The 14,793-nt window shown below is 49.0% G+C and overlaps 1 protein-coding gene across 1 annotated transcript; it reads right to left on the bottom strand.

Moving 5' to 3' along the window:
* Nucleotides 1-665: 665 nt before the first annotated feature.
* On the bottom strand, nucleotides 666-2,903 carry LOC149768059 (uncharacterized). The gene is made up of 2 exons (XM_089929585.1): nucleotides 2,468-2,903; nucleotides 666-2,373 (listed from the first exon to the last, which is right to left on the bottom strand). The coding sequence occupies exons 1-2, from the start codon at nucleotides 2,901-2,903 to the stop codon at nucleotides 1,709-1,711; spliced, it is 1,101 nt and encodes a 366-aa protein (XP_089785711.1). The 3' UTR covers nucleotides 666-1,708.
* Nucleotides 2,904-14,793: the final 11,890 nt, after the last annotated feature.

The raw sequence follows: 14,793 nt of genomic DNA, 5'->3' as shown, positions 1-14,793 counted from the left end.
TTCCTGAGGCCTAACCCTCGGATGCCTGGCTTAGCGCCGGAAGAGTTTCCTGAGGCCTAACCCTCGGATGCCTGGCTCAGCGCCGGAAGAGTTTCCTGAGGCCTAACCCTCGGATGCCTGGCTTAGCGCCGGAAGAATTTCCTGAGGCCTAACCCTCGGATGCCTGGCTCAGCGCCGGAAGAGTTTCCTGAGGCCTAACCCTCGGATGCCTGGCTTAGCGCCGGAAGAGTTTCCTGAGGCCTAACCCTCGGATGCCTGGCTCAGCGCCGGAAGAGTTTCCTGAGGCCTAACCCTCGGATGCCTGGCTCAGCGCCGGAAGAGTTTCCTGAGGCCTAACCCTCGGATGCCTGGCTTAGCGCCGGAAGAATTTCCTGAGGCCTAACCCTCGGATGCCTGGCTTAGCGCCGGAAGAATTTCCTGAGGCCTAACCCTCGGATGCCTGGCTTAGCGCCGGAAGAATTTCCTGAGGCCTAACCCTCGGATGCCTAGCTTAGCGCCGGAAGAATTTCCTGAGGCCTAACCCTCGGATGCCTGGCTTAACGCCGGAAGAGTTTCCTGAGGTTTAACCCTCGGATGCCTGGCCTAGCGCCGGAAGAACTTCGGGAATCAAAAGTCAGCAAGAAGCAACCAAGAGCTAAAAAAAAAAAAAGAGGACGAGGGCGAGATGAAGAAATATTCAACGTGCATTAATTTTCAGGGCCGAGGCCCATACAATTGGGCAAAACGCCGACATACAAAAATAAAAAAGACAATGGAAGGTACAAGAGGTCAGCTTGGAGGAACTCCCGGGTCGGGAACGCCGGGCTCGTCCGCGGGAGGTAGGGAAGCAGCAGGAGAACCAGCAGGCGATGGCGCCGGAGAGGAGTCCAGGAGGGAGATCTCGCTCAGGTCAACTTCGGGATACTTAGCCGACACCCTTGCCAGGCCCTCCTCGAAGCCCAAGGTGAAGGCTTCGGCCCCCGCGTCCGACGCGTCATGGACAAACTCGTCAGACTGGCGATAGGTCCGCACTGCCTCCGACATATCATGGGCGAACTCGGCGGACTGGCGATAAGCCTCTACCGCCTGACGCCCGATTTCCGCCCTCTTCTCGGCCAGCTCCGCCTCAGCTCGCTCCATAATCTGAGCCTTGGCCTCCAAGACCTTCGCCACAATCCGGCCTTCGGCCTCAGAGGAGACCCTCAGCAGATCAGCCTGAGCCTCTTTATGCTTCGCCTCGGTAGCAACCCGAGCGGCCTCGGCTTCCTTCAGGCGCGAACGGAGCTCTTGGACGTCCGTGCATGACTTCTCCAGGGCCGACTCCAGTTCGCCTAGTTTGGCTTCAAAAGAGCGGATTCGGTCGCAGGCGTTGTCGGCAGACCGCTGGGCCTTCTCCCACCGCTCTCGATAGTCCGCGATCTTCCGGGACTGCTTTTCAGCCCGTTCCTCCGCCTTCTTGACCCTGCTTTCGAGGCCCGAGGCGGCTTTGAGTTGCTCCCGAGCCTCTGACAGTTGCTCCTCCAGGGCGGCGAAGCCGAGTGCCCGCTCTTCGGCCTCCCGGAGCCTCGCCTCGAGGTCCCCGGTCGTCCTGCCTGCCGCAGCCCGGCCTCCCTCTTCCATTGCTTTCAGCCGGTCCTCGGCCTTCGCCAAAAGCCCCGCCTGTTCCTTGTAGCACTCCTCCAGACGGATCATGTACTGGGCGAGCTAAGAAATAGGAAAAATAAGGGAGTCAGGCGGAGAACAACAGAGCCAATAAATGGTGAAAGACGGCCAGAAGAACACTCACCGACATGAGACAGACGCAGCTGGCGGCCCCGACGTCAGAGACATCCAACTCCCGGACCCGCCGATGGTCCTTCTCCAGCAACACTGTTTCGATGAGATTTCGGGCGCCATCGGTAGTGAAGGCAGACCCCGATTTCTCCCCGGAGCCGGATGGTGGTTCTGCAGCCTTACCCTTATCCATCGCCTGGGGAAGAGTCCGGCTGATCACGCTCGCGGCGGGGGTCGCCCCAGGAATTGATAGGGTCCCGCTCGGCCGGGGCCTCGGCGCGTCCCTCCTCGAGTCATCAGGAGCCGACCGAGTCGAAGGCCGGGTTGGGGACCGATCACGTCCGACCCGTCCGTCTTGAGCAGGCTCAGGTGGCACCTCCGGAGTAGCGGCAACCTTACCACCGGAGGGCTGATACAGCGTCAGCTGCCGGTCGGTGCCCACGACATCTCCCTGACCGGTGGGCCCGGACTCGTCGGTCGGCATCGGAGGTATCTCCTTACGGGACTTCTTCGCCGGTGGGGCCCCGCTCGGAAGAGCTCGTTTCCTCCTCCGGACTGCTTCCAGCAGGGACGCCCTACCAACAGCCTTCGACTTCACCGACCGCATGACGTCGTCGACCTCTGCAAGAAGGACGGGATGGTCAGGGACTGAGAAACCGAAAGGAAGAAGGAACGAAAGAGAAGAAAAGAGCTAAAGAAACGATGGCGGACTCACGGTCGGTGGGGACCGAGCTCAAACCGACGTTCACCAAGGTATCCTCAGAAATGAGGCGGCCCACCGGGGGAAGCTGGCCCTCGGCGACCAACCCCTTCAAGGCGGCGACGCCCTCGGATTCCTCCCTCGACAACTTCGACAGGCCAATTGGGGACTTCACCGGCGTCCCCCAGATTGCCCTGATTTCCCAGGAGGGGTCTGCATCAACGAAAAAGAAGCGCTCCTTCCAGTGGTGAATGGAGGTAGGACCCTCCTTGACAAGGCCGCACCCTCGCCGCGCTGCGAAGCACCACCACCCTTTGTCCTGGGGGTGGCCGCTCAGGCCGTAGAGCTCCCAGAAAACGTTCAAGGTGGCGGGAATCGCATGCAAGCGACAGAGAACCTGGAAGACCGTCAGAGCACGCCACGAGTTCGGCACCAGTTGCGTCGGTGCCATTCCTAAACCCCGGAGCACCTGTAAGACTAGGTCCGAAGGGGGAAAGCGGAACCCGGCTTGGAGGATGCCCTCATTGATGGCGATCTTCCCTCGGGGAGGATGAGACATCCTCTCCTCAGGCCCTAGGAGCGTGACATTGCAGGCCTCGGGAAGGTGGTACCGAGCCACAAATCCGTCTAAGTCCTCGGCGACCAGTTTTGACTTGATGCTATCTGCTCCCACTTCGCCCATCCCTAATGGCCAATCTACGGTCAGGACGGGGTCAAGAAGGAGGGAAAGGCCGGAACGACTGGGGTGCACTAGTACAAAAAGAAAAAGTATGAAGAGCTCAAAGTAGAAGAGTGGGAAACTCACTTGAAGAGGAGGAAGAACGGCTCCGAGAGCGTCAAAGGAAAAGCAAGCGAACGTTTCGGCGGCAACAATGGTAGCGCAAAGGAGAAACTCGAAAATGTCCGTAAAGAAGAAGACGGACGGGGGAGGGCCCCCGATTAAATAGGCGAAAGGGCAAGTGATACCTCGATGACGCCAGAAGACGCCTGGCCGCCGAAGGGTCGCTCGCACCCCAAAGGCGAATCGACACCATTAAGGAAGGATGTCCGCCGAAATCCTCAGGTTGCCAGGTCAGCAGCAACCGCCATACGCCATAAAGAAGGCGGGAAGCTTGAAGCGCGCGCGCCTCTCCGAAGGATGGCGGCAATCTCGAAACATCACTCCCTTCACCTGTTCCCCTTCTGGTTCCAGGCTCGGAAGTGGGGGGCTACTGTTATGGGGGAATTGAGCCGCCATGCCCCACGTGATCGGCACGCGTATCCAGGAAAGCTACAGCTGCCCTATGATCCAGCACTCCGACCCCGAGTCGGACCTCCTCGGCTCCGCAGCCCGACCCCGGGTCGGCTGCCCTATGATCCAGCACTCCGACCCCGAGTCGGACCTCCTCGGCTCCGCAGCCCGACCCCGGGTCGGCTGCCCTATGATCCAGCACTCCGACCCCGAGTCGGACCTCCCCGGCTTCGCAGCCCGACCCCGGGTCGGCTGCCCTATGATCCAGCATTCCGACCCCGAGTCGGAGATCTTTTGATAACGACAGGCTATTCTCCAGAGGCACGCCGCGGCCTCCTGCTCCACTACTCCCTGCAACGGCTGTACCCGATGCTGCCCACGATCTCCTGTATCGACCGTACAAAGCGGAGCTCCACTACGCCCTGCCATGACCGTACCCGGCGCTGCTCCACGACGCCCCGTAACGGCCATGTCAGTGGCCATTCTATCGTGCCCCACGACGACAAACCCCCCTGAGAGACCTCCCAGCCAGGTATATATGCGGCTGGGGGGAGAAGGGGGGGGGTAAGCAATACCTCCCAGAGCACTCTCTCCCACTTGTGATTATCATCTCTCCTCCTCCAATCTCCTCTGACTTGACCGTCGGAGGGCCATCACCACCCTGGTGGTGGTGCAAGGCTTGTTTGCAGGTTCCTTGGCGGAAGGTGGAGCGCAACCAGCACCAACCAAGACAACTCAGGCGGAACCCCGTTCACACCGTCGTGTCAATCGTTCTCGGTTTGGACCACCAGCAACAGATACCTTCATCAGATTTAGAGTCAAATTTACCTAAGTTATCTTTGCCATTATTATGAATAAAACACCTACATCCAAAAATATGAAAATAGTTTACTTTGGGCTTTCTATTTCTCCAGAGTTCATAAGGTGTTTTTTTTATAATGGGTCTCAATAAAACTCTATTTAATATATGATATGATGTATTAATGGCTTCTCCCCAAAAGTACTTAGGGAGGTTACTTTCACACAACATGGTTCTAGCCATTTTCTCTAGAGTTCTATTCTTTCTTTCTACAACTCCATTTTGTTGTGGTGTCCTAGGTGCAGAGAAATTATGAGTTATCCCCTTTTTACTACAAAATTCGTCAAATAGATGATTTTCAAATTCCGTTCCATGATCACTCCTAATAGCTATAACTGAAGCATTTCTTGAATTAGTAACTTTCTTATGAAATTTCTTAAATACTGAAAATGCTTCATCTTTATGAGCTAAGAACATGACCCATGTATATCTAGAAAAATTATCTACAATGACAAGGCTATACTTGTTTCCACCAAGACTTGTGGTTCTAGTTGGTCCAAATAGATCCATGTGTAGTAGTTCAAGGGGTCTAGTAGTAGTGACACAGTTTATGGATTTAAAAGAGCTCCTAGATTGTTTGCCATATTGACATGCTTCACAAATTTTATTTTTCTCAAATTTTAGTTTTGGCAAACCTATTACAGAATCTCTTTTAACTAGTTTTGATATTGTATCCATACTTGCATGACCTAACTTACGGTGCCATAACCAACTTGTATCATTAACCTTAGTGTCACTAGCTACTAAGCAAGGATTATTTTTGGCAAGATCTTTAAGATCTACTACGTACACATTTCCACGTCTTATTCCTTTGAATACTAAGCTATTGTCAATTGAGTTGGTTATGATGCATAGGGTTGGCTTAAACATAACATCAAAACCCCTATCACATAATTGACTTATGCTAAGTAAGTTATGCTTAAGACCATGTACAAATCGTACATTATCAACAAAGGTTGAGGAGGTGATTTGTATTTTAAATATACCAATGATGTGACCTTATTTATTGTCTCCAAATGTCACTGCACCTTCCTTTTTAGGCTCTAGGGTGAAGAATTGCTCCTTGTCACCCGTCATGTGTCTTGAGCAGCCACTATCCAAGTACCAATAGTTTTTGTCGACTTTGGCTGCAAGACACTCCTACACAAGGAAATCATACAATTTTAGGTACCCAAGTTTTCTTGGGTCCTTCAAGGTTAGTAAAGTTGGTTCCTTTTGAAACCCAAACCTTTTTAATTTTTCTTTTAGCTCCTACTTTCCAATGGTCACACACATTAGCTTTATGTCCTACTTTTCCACAGCAAAAACATGTTATATTCTTAATTTTACTTTCCCCTGTTTTCACAAAAAAGTTACTAAGGAGCTTTTGCTTATTCTTAGGTTTATACCCTAAACCAGCTCTATTAAACACAGCTCGTTGATTATTAAGTATCATTTCCAATTTTTCAGAACTATATGTAAACTTTTCAACAAAAGGTTTGTATTTGTCAAGTTCTTTTGTTAGCTTTTGTTTTTCTGTTTTTAGTATGTTTAAGTCTTTTGTGAGATTATTTCTTATAGTTTGTTTATCGTTTTTAAGTTCTGAAATTTTTTTGGTTAGTTTTTCGTTATCTTTAAATAAGGTATTAGTTTTTTGAATTAACATTTGGTTGCTTGTTTTAAGTTCTAAATTTTCTTTAATGATAAAATTCTTATCCTTAATTAGTTTATCGTATTTATGGAAGTGAGATTGATTGGTTAGTTTTAGCTCTTTATTCTTAAGATTTATTGTCTTATATTCATCCATTAATTCATTAAACGCATCATACAATTCATCAAAGGTAAAATCTAAATGCGTTTCAGATGTTACCTCATTTTCATTCGCCATGAAGCAGAAGTTGGCCTTTTCCTCTTGCTCCTCATCCGATGATGATGATGATGAATCGGAGTCCGACAAAGTGGAGACGAGGACTTTCTTTTTCTTATATTTGCTGCCCTTCTTAAGCAAGGGACAGTCAACTCTGAAATGTCCCGGCTTCTTGCATTCATAGCATCCGATTCCTTCATTTTTCCTTTCCTTACCTTTATCTTTGTTGTAGGAACTTGAGGGACCTCTCCTCTGATGAAAGGACTTCTTCCGGTTGATGAATTTTTTGAACTTTCGCACGAGAAGAGCCTCATCATCATTTTCCTCATTATCTTCTTCTTCGCTACTGCTACTGCAAGATAAATCCTTGTTAGAAGAAGTAGATTTGAGGGCTATTACCTTCTTCTTATGAGAGGATTCTTCTTCGCTGTGTTGTTTCATTGTGAGCTCGTGCGTCATCAGGGATCCAAGAAGCTCCTCAAGTGGAAGCTTGTTCAAATCCTTGGCTTCTTGAATTGCCGTTACCTTGGCCTCCCATGACCTTGGCAAACATCGAAGAATTTTCCTAACAAGGTCATGATAAGTGCTAAATAATGCATAAATTAATATCCTATTCATAGCACTTATCATTATTTTAATTCACATATTTTGTAAATGTAACTAAAAAATGTGTTACCTTCACCATTGCATTTTTATGAACTATCAAAGTTTGATTTGATTATTTATTAAGTTTTATATATGCAGGTCAAGTCAAATCCAATTGAGGGATTGCCTAAGCCCACACCCCAACCGTGTTCCCAGCCATATGAGGTTAATTCCATCTTCCTAGCCAAATCACATTAAAATAAGCTCAACCCCTCACCCAGCCGACCACACCCATTCATAGTTTAGCCATGTTCTTCCGCTATCCTAACCCAATCCCATTCTTTCCATGTCCACATCCTCATCCCAACTTTAGCATCCCGTGCGGTGGTTCCCAGCAAATCTTCAATGCCTTAACCTCCAGAACCACTCCTTCCCAGCTCTTATCTTGTCCCGAATCCATGCATTTTCTCCTTGCTCCGTGTTGAATCCCACGAACAAACTCCTCTGATTTCTCATCCGGATTCATCCCAGTATCTTTCGGATAACTCTCAACAAATTCTCCCGAGCATCACAGCACCCAAACAGCTCCTCTGTTTCGCACGTCTTCATCCAAATCACTTCACAGCCGTTCCCAACCGTGAACAGCATCTTCATCCTCTTCCTCCGGTTTCAATCGAGTTCATCCCATTCTCCCACGGATAAACCCAGCATCCCAACCGTTCTTCTTCACAGATTCACTCGTATCCCGGCAGTTCCAACGTCTTCCCATTCTCCAGCGTCCGGATGTTCCATGATTCAAACTTCCATAGCCAGCCTTTATCCCGTATCAAGCCGTTCACAGCTTTAAATCCTCTGTTACAGCCGAATCCAGCCATTCCCGAGCTTCTTCTCATTCCGGATTGATCCTGTCATCCATAGGATAAAGTTTAGATGTTCATTTCGAAGCTAGATCCCATGATCTTCGGATCAAACTCTCTCATCTTCTTCCGCGCATCCGGCTCGCTCATCCTTATCCAAATAACATCCCCTGCTTCAGCGGAACAGAGGCTCCTCATCTTCATCTCCGAGAGCAACCAACTAAGCAAGGATCACGGATCAGTTTCTCTTATGCACAGAATAATCTCAGCATTCCTTGCATCTTGGTCCACGTCCTCGTCACCCCTTGCAGCCGAAGATCAAACAACAGACTTCCGGATCAACTACCAGCTCACCTTCCTCTGCTTCGGAATCAAATCCCAACAGCATACCAACTTTCGGATCAGCTCCAAATCTCAGCGAAGTCAGCACCCATGACGCGTCCGAGTAATCCGCGATTCGACTCCATCCGCAAGAGAGCTTCGTGAGGCTATAAAAGGAGAAGACTCCTCTTCATTGGGGTATCGATCAATCTCTCGGAGGCAAGTCCCACGGGAAGAAGAAGAGGAAACAGGGGAGGGAGTGAGCCACGGGAACATGAGAGAATAAAAAAATAAGAGGAGAGAGAAGAGTTTTGTTATTTTGGGAATATTTCAAAGAAAGAAATCATGAAGGAAGAGATGGGAGCCTGCTGCTGTGCTGCTGCTGCCGTCTCCAACTCCATGCAGGGCTGATCTCTTCTCCAGGGCCGGATGTAGCCCTAACAAAGGGCCAAGGGTTTTTATATTTTTAATTTCTATTCTTGGAGTTGTATAAACCTTATTCTGCTTCTAATGAATATTTTATTTCATTTCATATTTAATTTCTGTGATTTTAAATATGAAGTTTATATAACTGCTCTTCATGATCATTGAAGTAAAAATAAGATAGTTCATGCTTAAGGAAGATGCGATGTGCTACCACCTTAGATTAGGGTAGATATTTTATGCTAAACTAAAGATGGATTATGCCTAAATTACTTCTGTGAAATTTTATTCGAATGCTTATTAGGCTTGTAGCCAATTTGCATGTTAATCCAAGAATAAATTAAAATATAAATAACCCTTGTTCCGATGTTAGTGGTGAATTCCTTGCCCTAGGTTCTTCCAAATTGATATCATTTTAATTGCATTTTTTTATTCAATTGCTTAGTTTAATAGTCTTCAAAAATTCTCTTCCTTTCAAATATTTTTATTTTTAAGAAAAATAACTATACCCCAATCCCTGTGGATCGATACCCGTAATCACTATCCTACTAGATACGTGCTATTGCGTGGTCTTTAAAGTTGACTATCAGGTCACTGTTAGTATAATTTTTGCCAAGGCTTTTTAGGCCATTGACAATATCAGTAAATCTAGTAAACATGCAAGTGATAGTTTCATTAGATTTCATCTTAAATAGTTCATATTTATGAACTAGTATGTTTGTTTAGATTCTTTTACTTGATTCGTACCCTCGTGGGTCACTTCAAGTCTATCCCATATCTCTTTTGCAGAATTGCAAGTAGAGACTCTATTGAATTCATTACGGTCTAAGGCACAATAAAGCACATTCATTGCTTTGGCATTTAGTTGTGCCTTCCTAATATCATTGTCATCCCAATCTTTTTCAAGTTTGGGTATAGTAACACCCTCTACAAAAATTGATGAGATGTATGGTCCATTAACTATGGTGCTCCAAATCTCATAGTCTTGAGCTTGGATAAATATCCTCATCCTAACCTTCCAATAGGAGTAGTCAGTTCCATTGAAGAATGGAGGTCTATGGGTGGATTGCCCCTCAATATGAGAAGATCCAAATGGGGTTGTCATTTTGATCTTTTACTTTTTTGATAGAAGAGTTCCGGCTCTGATACCACTTGTTGCCCAAAAAGACAACCCAAGAGGGGGGGTGAATTGGGTTTTAAGTAATTATTGCAAATAAAAACTTAATGAGTAACTAATTAAACCTTATTGCAAGTGGATTAATTAGTTTATTATATGCAGTGAATGAAGGGAATGGAAGAGACAATGAAACAATCACAAACACAAGAGATTTTATAGTGGTTCAGAGCTAACCCTTGCTCCTACGTCCACTCCCCAAGCTTCACTTGGGAGTTCACTATAATCCCATGGATTACAGCCGGTTGTTTTACAAGCTCACAACCCAACTTGTTGTTTTACGAGATCACAACGAACTCGGTCGGTTTTCACAGGATCACCGACTAGAACCACCCGATTGTTTTTCCGGGATCACAATCGAACCCTTACATGTTGGTTTTACCCTCGGCTCACCAACCAACCTTAACACCCTTGATTCAATCCCCTGATTGAATCAAGTAAGAAAAGCAGTATGAAAAGAGTACAAGGATAGCTTCTTGAAAAGCAAATATAAATAATATGAATAAAGAAGAGTTAGAAGCCCTCAAACAGATTTTTGGATGTGAAGTAAGGGGCTTCTCGAACTCTGCAACTCCTCTTGAGTGTGCTGAAGATTTGCTGTCAGAAGGGGAGCCTCGAATGCGAGGAAGACGTTTGGAGGATGGACTTCAATGCACTTCTTCCTTCTTTCTCTTGTATTTACTCTTGAGTGGTTTTGGTAGGTGGAAATCTCTTTTGCTTTGAGTGGAGTCTCTCCCTTAATATCTATTATTGTTCACTTTGGCTATTTAAGCAGTCCCCATCGAAAACTAGCCGTTAGACACACTTTTAGAGCTGTTCTGCACAATCTGCAACTCCTGACACAGTGTCCGTTGGGATCGGAGTCGACTCGCTCGATCTGGAGTCGACTCGGCTGTTGCTGGAGTCGACTCATGCTTTACTGGAGACGACTCGCCCACTGTTCAAAATTTGAAATAAAGTGCTGTCCCGTTCTGGAGTCGACTCGGCCAAACTTGGAGTCGACTCGCCAATATCCGGAAATGACTCTGCCTTCTGGAGACGACTCGTTTTCAGAAATCCAAAGGTCTTTCTTTCGGGTTTACTTCCTCGAGTCGACTCGGATTCTCTTGGAGTCGACTCGGCTCTCAGAGCCTGAAAAACTGATCTTCTGTCTTTGGAGTTGAACTGCCTCGGAGTCGACTCGGACTTTACTGGAGTCGACTCGGCTCTCAGAGACCGAAAAACTGCTCTTCTGTCGTTGGAGTTGAACTGCCTCGGAGTCAACTCGGACTTTGCTGGAGTCGACTCGGCTCTCAGACACCGAAGTTGGCTCTCTGACTTTTAGTCTTGCATTCCTCTGAGAGAGTCGACTCGCCAACCATTGGAGTCGACTCAAGTTCTTCTGGAGTCGACTCGGCTCTCAGAGTCCAAAAACAACTTCTCTGTCTTTCTGTCTGTTACTCCTTGGAGTCGACTCGGAACTATCGGGGGTCGACTCGGCAAGCATCAGAGTCGACTCGAATTCTTCAGAAGTCGACTCGGTGACTGGGTCTAAGATTCATCTTTCTGTCTTGCTGTCTGTTCTCAGTCGGAGTCGACTCGCCGTGTGCCGGAGTCGACTCGAGCCTGTGCCAGAACATTTGAAACACTTGGAGTCGACTCGAAATCCTCCGGAGTCGACTCGAGTTTCAGCCTTTGACTTAAGTTGTTTTCCACATGCACTCTAAAGAGGATTCTTACAAATTTTGCCTGATATACTGGATTGAATTCATTAGTATAACATAAAATATACTCAATGGCTTTGTGCTCATCAAAATCAAATAGGGTTATAATCAATCATTCCACATACCTCCTTGACCGTCTTTGGTGGCACCATCTCTTGCAGCGCTCAGATCTTCTCAGGTTTGCTTCGATTCCGCGCTGGGTTACGATGAAGCCGAGAAATTTTTTCGAGGTGACTCCGAATGCGCACTTGGCAGGACTGAGTTTCATTTGAAACTTCCTAGGTGTGGAGATCATCTCATTGAGGTCAGCTACATGGTGCTCTGCTGTTTGGCTCTTCACCAGCATGTCGTCCACATAGACCTCTATGTTTCGGCCTATTTGATTTTTAAAGATCTGGCTGACTAGCCTTTGATATGTTGCTCCGGCATTCTTCAACCCGAACGACATCACTTTATAGCAATAAATACCCTTGTCGGTGGTGAAGGCTGTCTTCTCCTGGTCTTCTAGCGCCATTCGGATTTGATTGTATCCCGAAAAGGCATCCATGAAGGTCAGCAACTGATGTCCCGAGGTGGAGTCAACGAGCTGGTCGATGCTGGGGAGAGAAAAGCTGTCCTTTGGGCAGGCTTCGTTCAATTCGGTGTAGTCCACGCACATGCGCCACTTTCCGTTAGCTTTCTTCACGAGGACCATATTGGCGAGCCAATCTGGATAGGAGACCTCCCGGATGAAGCTGGCCTTGAGAAGCTTGTCCACTTTCTCGGCCGCCGCTCGTTGTCGTTCCGGCGTGGAGCTCCGTTTCTTCTGCCTCACAGGTTTGCAAGTCGATTTCACCTGGAGTCGGTGAACTATGATCTCGGGATCTATCCCCAGCATGTCCGTGGGCGACCAGGCAAAGACGTCCATATTGGATCGAAGAAACTCGATTAGGTGGTCTTTTTCGCGGGAGCTCAGGCCGGAGCCGACCTACACGGTTAGCTTTGGGCAATTTTCTTTTAAGAGAACTTGAGGAAGAAGCTCACCATGCTTTACCCATTCTTTCCGGGGGGCGTCCCGCACTTCCAGGGTTTTGATGGGCAGCGTCTGATCCAATTTTTGGGTTGGCGCCTTGACCGATTGTTTCGCTTGACTCGATGCTTCAGTCGATCGCTTTGCTTTGTGAGTCGCCATATAGCATTGTTTAGCTAGGGACAGGTTCCCACAAACTTTGCCTACTCCTTGGTCGGTGGGGAACCGTATGAGCAGGTGATAAGTCGAGACCACAACTCGGAAGGCGTTAAGCTCTGGTCATCCAAAAATGGCATTGTAGGCTGAGGGTAGGCGAACCACATGGAAATCCATCCTCACGGTACTTTTCTAAGGAGCGAGCCCGATCGTGACAAGAAAGTTGACTTCGCCCTCAACCGGGACCGAATCTCCGGTGAATCCGATCAGTGGAGCATTCATTCTCCGGAGCTGACTTTCCGTCATTCCCATTTTTTGGAAGGCATCGTAGTACAAAATATTTGGTGAGCTTCCATTATCAACCAAGACGCGCTTTACATCAAATTTATTTATAATTATGGAGATGACCACAGCATTATCATGAGGAGTCTCAACTCCTTCTAAGTCCTTGTCCGAAAAGGAAATGGCTTCGGAGGTGCGCGGGCGCTTCGAAAGGGTTTCTCTCCTGGTTGGCTCATCGGCCGAGCTTCCTCCTCCGATGGTGTTGATGGTGCAGGTGATGGGCCTATTATCGTTTGGATTTTCGGGTGGTGCAGCGTTATCTACCGCCCTCCTTTCCTCACGTCGGTTCTGCACGAATCGGTTGAGTACCCTGCGGCGAATGAGCACCTCAATCTCATCTCGGAGCTGGAAGCACTCCTTCGTGTCATGGCCATGGTCCCAGTGGAAGCAGCAATACTTTCTTGGGTTGCGCCGAGTTCCTGTATCTCGCATCAGGGGTGGAGGTCGGAGGTAGTCTCGACCTTCTATTTCCATAAGGATCTCTGCCCGGGGTACATTGAGGGGAGTGTAGTTCTCGTACCTCCTCGGGGGCATTCGTGGCTGCGGTAGAGATCTCAATCGAAGCGGGGACCTTGGTCGGAGCTGTCCCCGCTGTCGAGGTGGACTTATTAGCCGAGGCAGATTCTTACCTTGTCGGGGAGATCAGCTTCTCGGGCGGCCGCGCTCCGTGCGGCATTTCTTTTGCTTCTTTGAGGCCTGCTCGGTTGCGCCCTGTCTGGAGGCTACAGCCTCTTCAGCCTTCGCATACTTCCGAGCTCGGGCCAACATCTAAGTGAAATCGGCGGGGAAGCTCTTCTCAATAGAGAAGAGGAACCTGTAGGATCGAGCCCCAATCTTCAATGCCGACATGGCTATTGACTGGTCGAGCTCGCGAACTTCCCAGGTTGCAGCGGTGAAACAGTCGAGGTAGTCTTTGAGGGACTCTCCCTCCTTTTGCTTGATGTCAAGGAGGGAGTCCGACGTCCGCCGTTGGCATCGGTTGGCAGCAAAGTTGGTGGCGAACTGCTTGCCGAGCTGCTCGAAGGAGGATACCGTGCTCGGCCTCAGTTCGGAGAACCAAAGCCGAGCCGTTCCTCGAAGAGTTGCCGGAAAGGCCTTGCAGAGCACCGCCTCCGAGGACCCTTGCAATGCCATGAGGGCTCGGTAACTTTCCAAGTGGTCGAGGGGGTCTGTAGTTCCATTGTAGGGCTCCACTTGGGGCATTTTGAACCTCGGCGAGACCGGCTCATCCTCGATCTGGCGGAAGAAAGGTGATTTAGTGGTGAACTCGAAATCACCCTCGCACCTTGGCTTCCTGCTGTGGAGCGCCTCGATCTGGCGCTCGAGCTTCTCAACCTTCCTGTCGAGTTCTCCGCCCTGGGGGATTGCCAGAGTGGTCTGCTCCGATACGGGTTGGTCCGGGGCTGACTCAACTTCCGAGTGCTGCGGCCTTATGTCTGGGCTCCTCCGTAGCGGCTCTCTTCGGGGAGACGCTCGGGCTGAACCTTGGCAGCAGCACCGTTCTTCATCGTTGGCTCTCGAGGAGCTATGGAGATTTTGGCCTTGAGGCGCCGGTCGGTCTGGAGGGCGTACTGACTGGACCTGGGATTGTGGAGGCGGCACAAGTGGGGCTTCCACACGTTGTACGCCTTGGACCGCTGCGGCCAAGGCTTGAACTTGTTGCACTATGATGTCGAACTGTTCCGGTCGGACCTGGGGGATTGAGTCCGCTGGAGGTCTCAATGGTGAGTTCTGGACAGAATGTCCAGGGCTTGGTGCGGGACACCGGGAGGCATTGGAAGCTCCTTTGCTTCTTAGCTTCATGGCAGCAACTCGGTCCTTTCCTCTAGCTCCAA

Source organism: Phoenix dactylifera, chromosome 3 (genome assembly GCF_051530095.1).
Source record: "Phoenix dactylifera cultivar Ajwa chromosome 3, Ajwa_hap1_PhDact_Kaust_v1.1, whole genome shotgun sequence".
NCBI lineage: Eukaryota > Viridiplantae > Streptophyta > Magnoliopsida > Arecales > Arecaceae > Phoenix > Phoenix dactylifera.
This window is presented reverse-complemented; position numbering and strand designations above follow the sequence as displayed.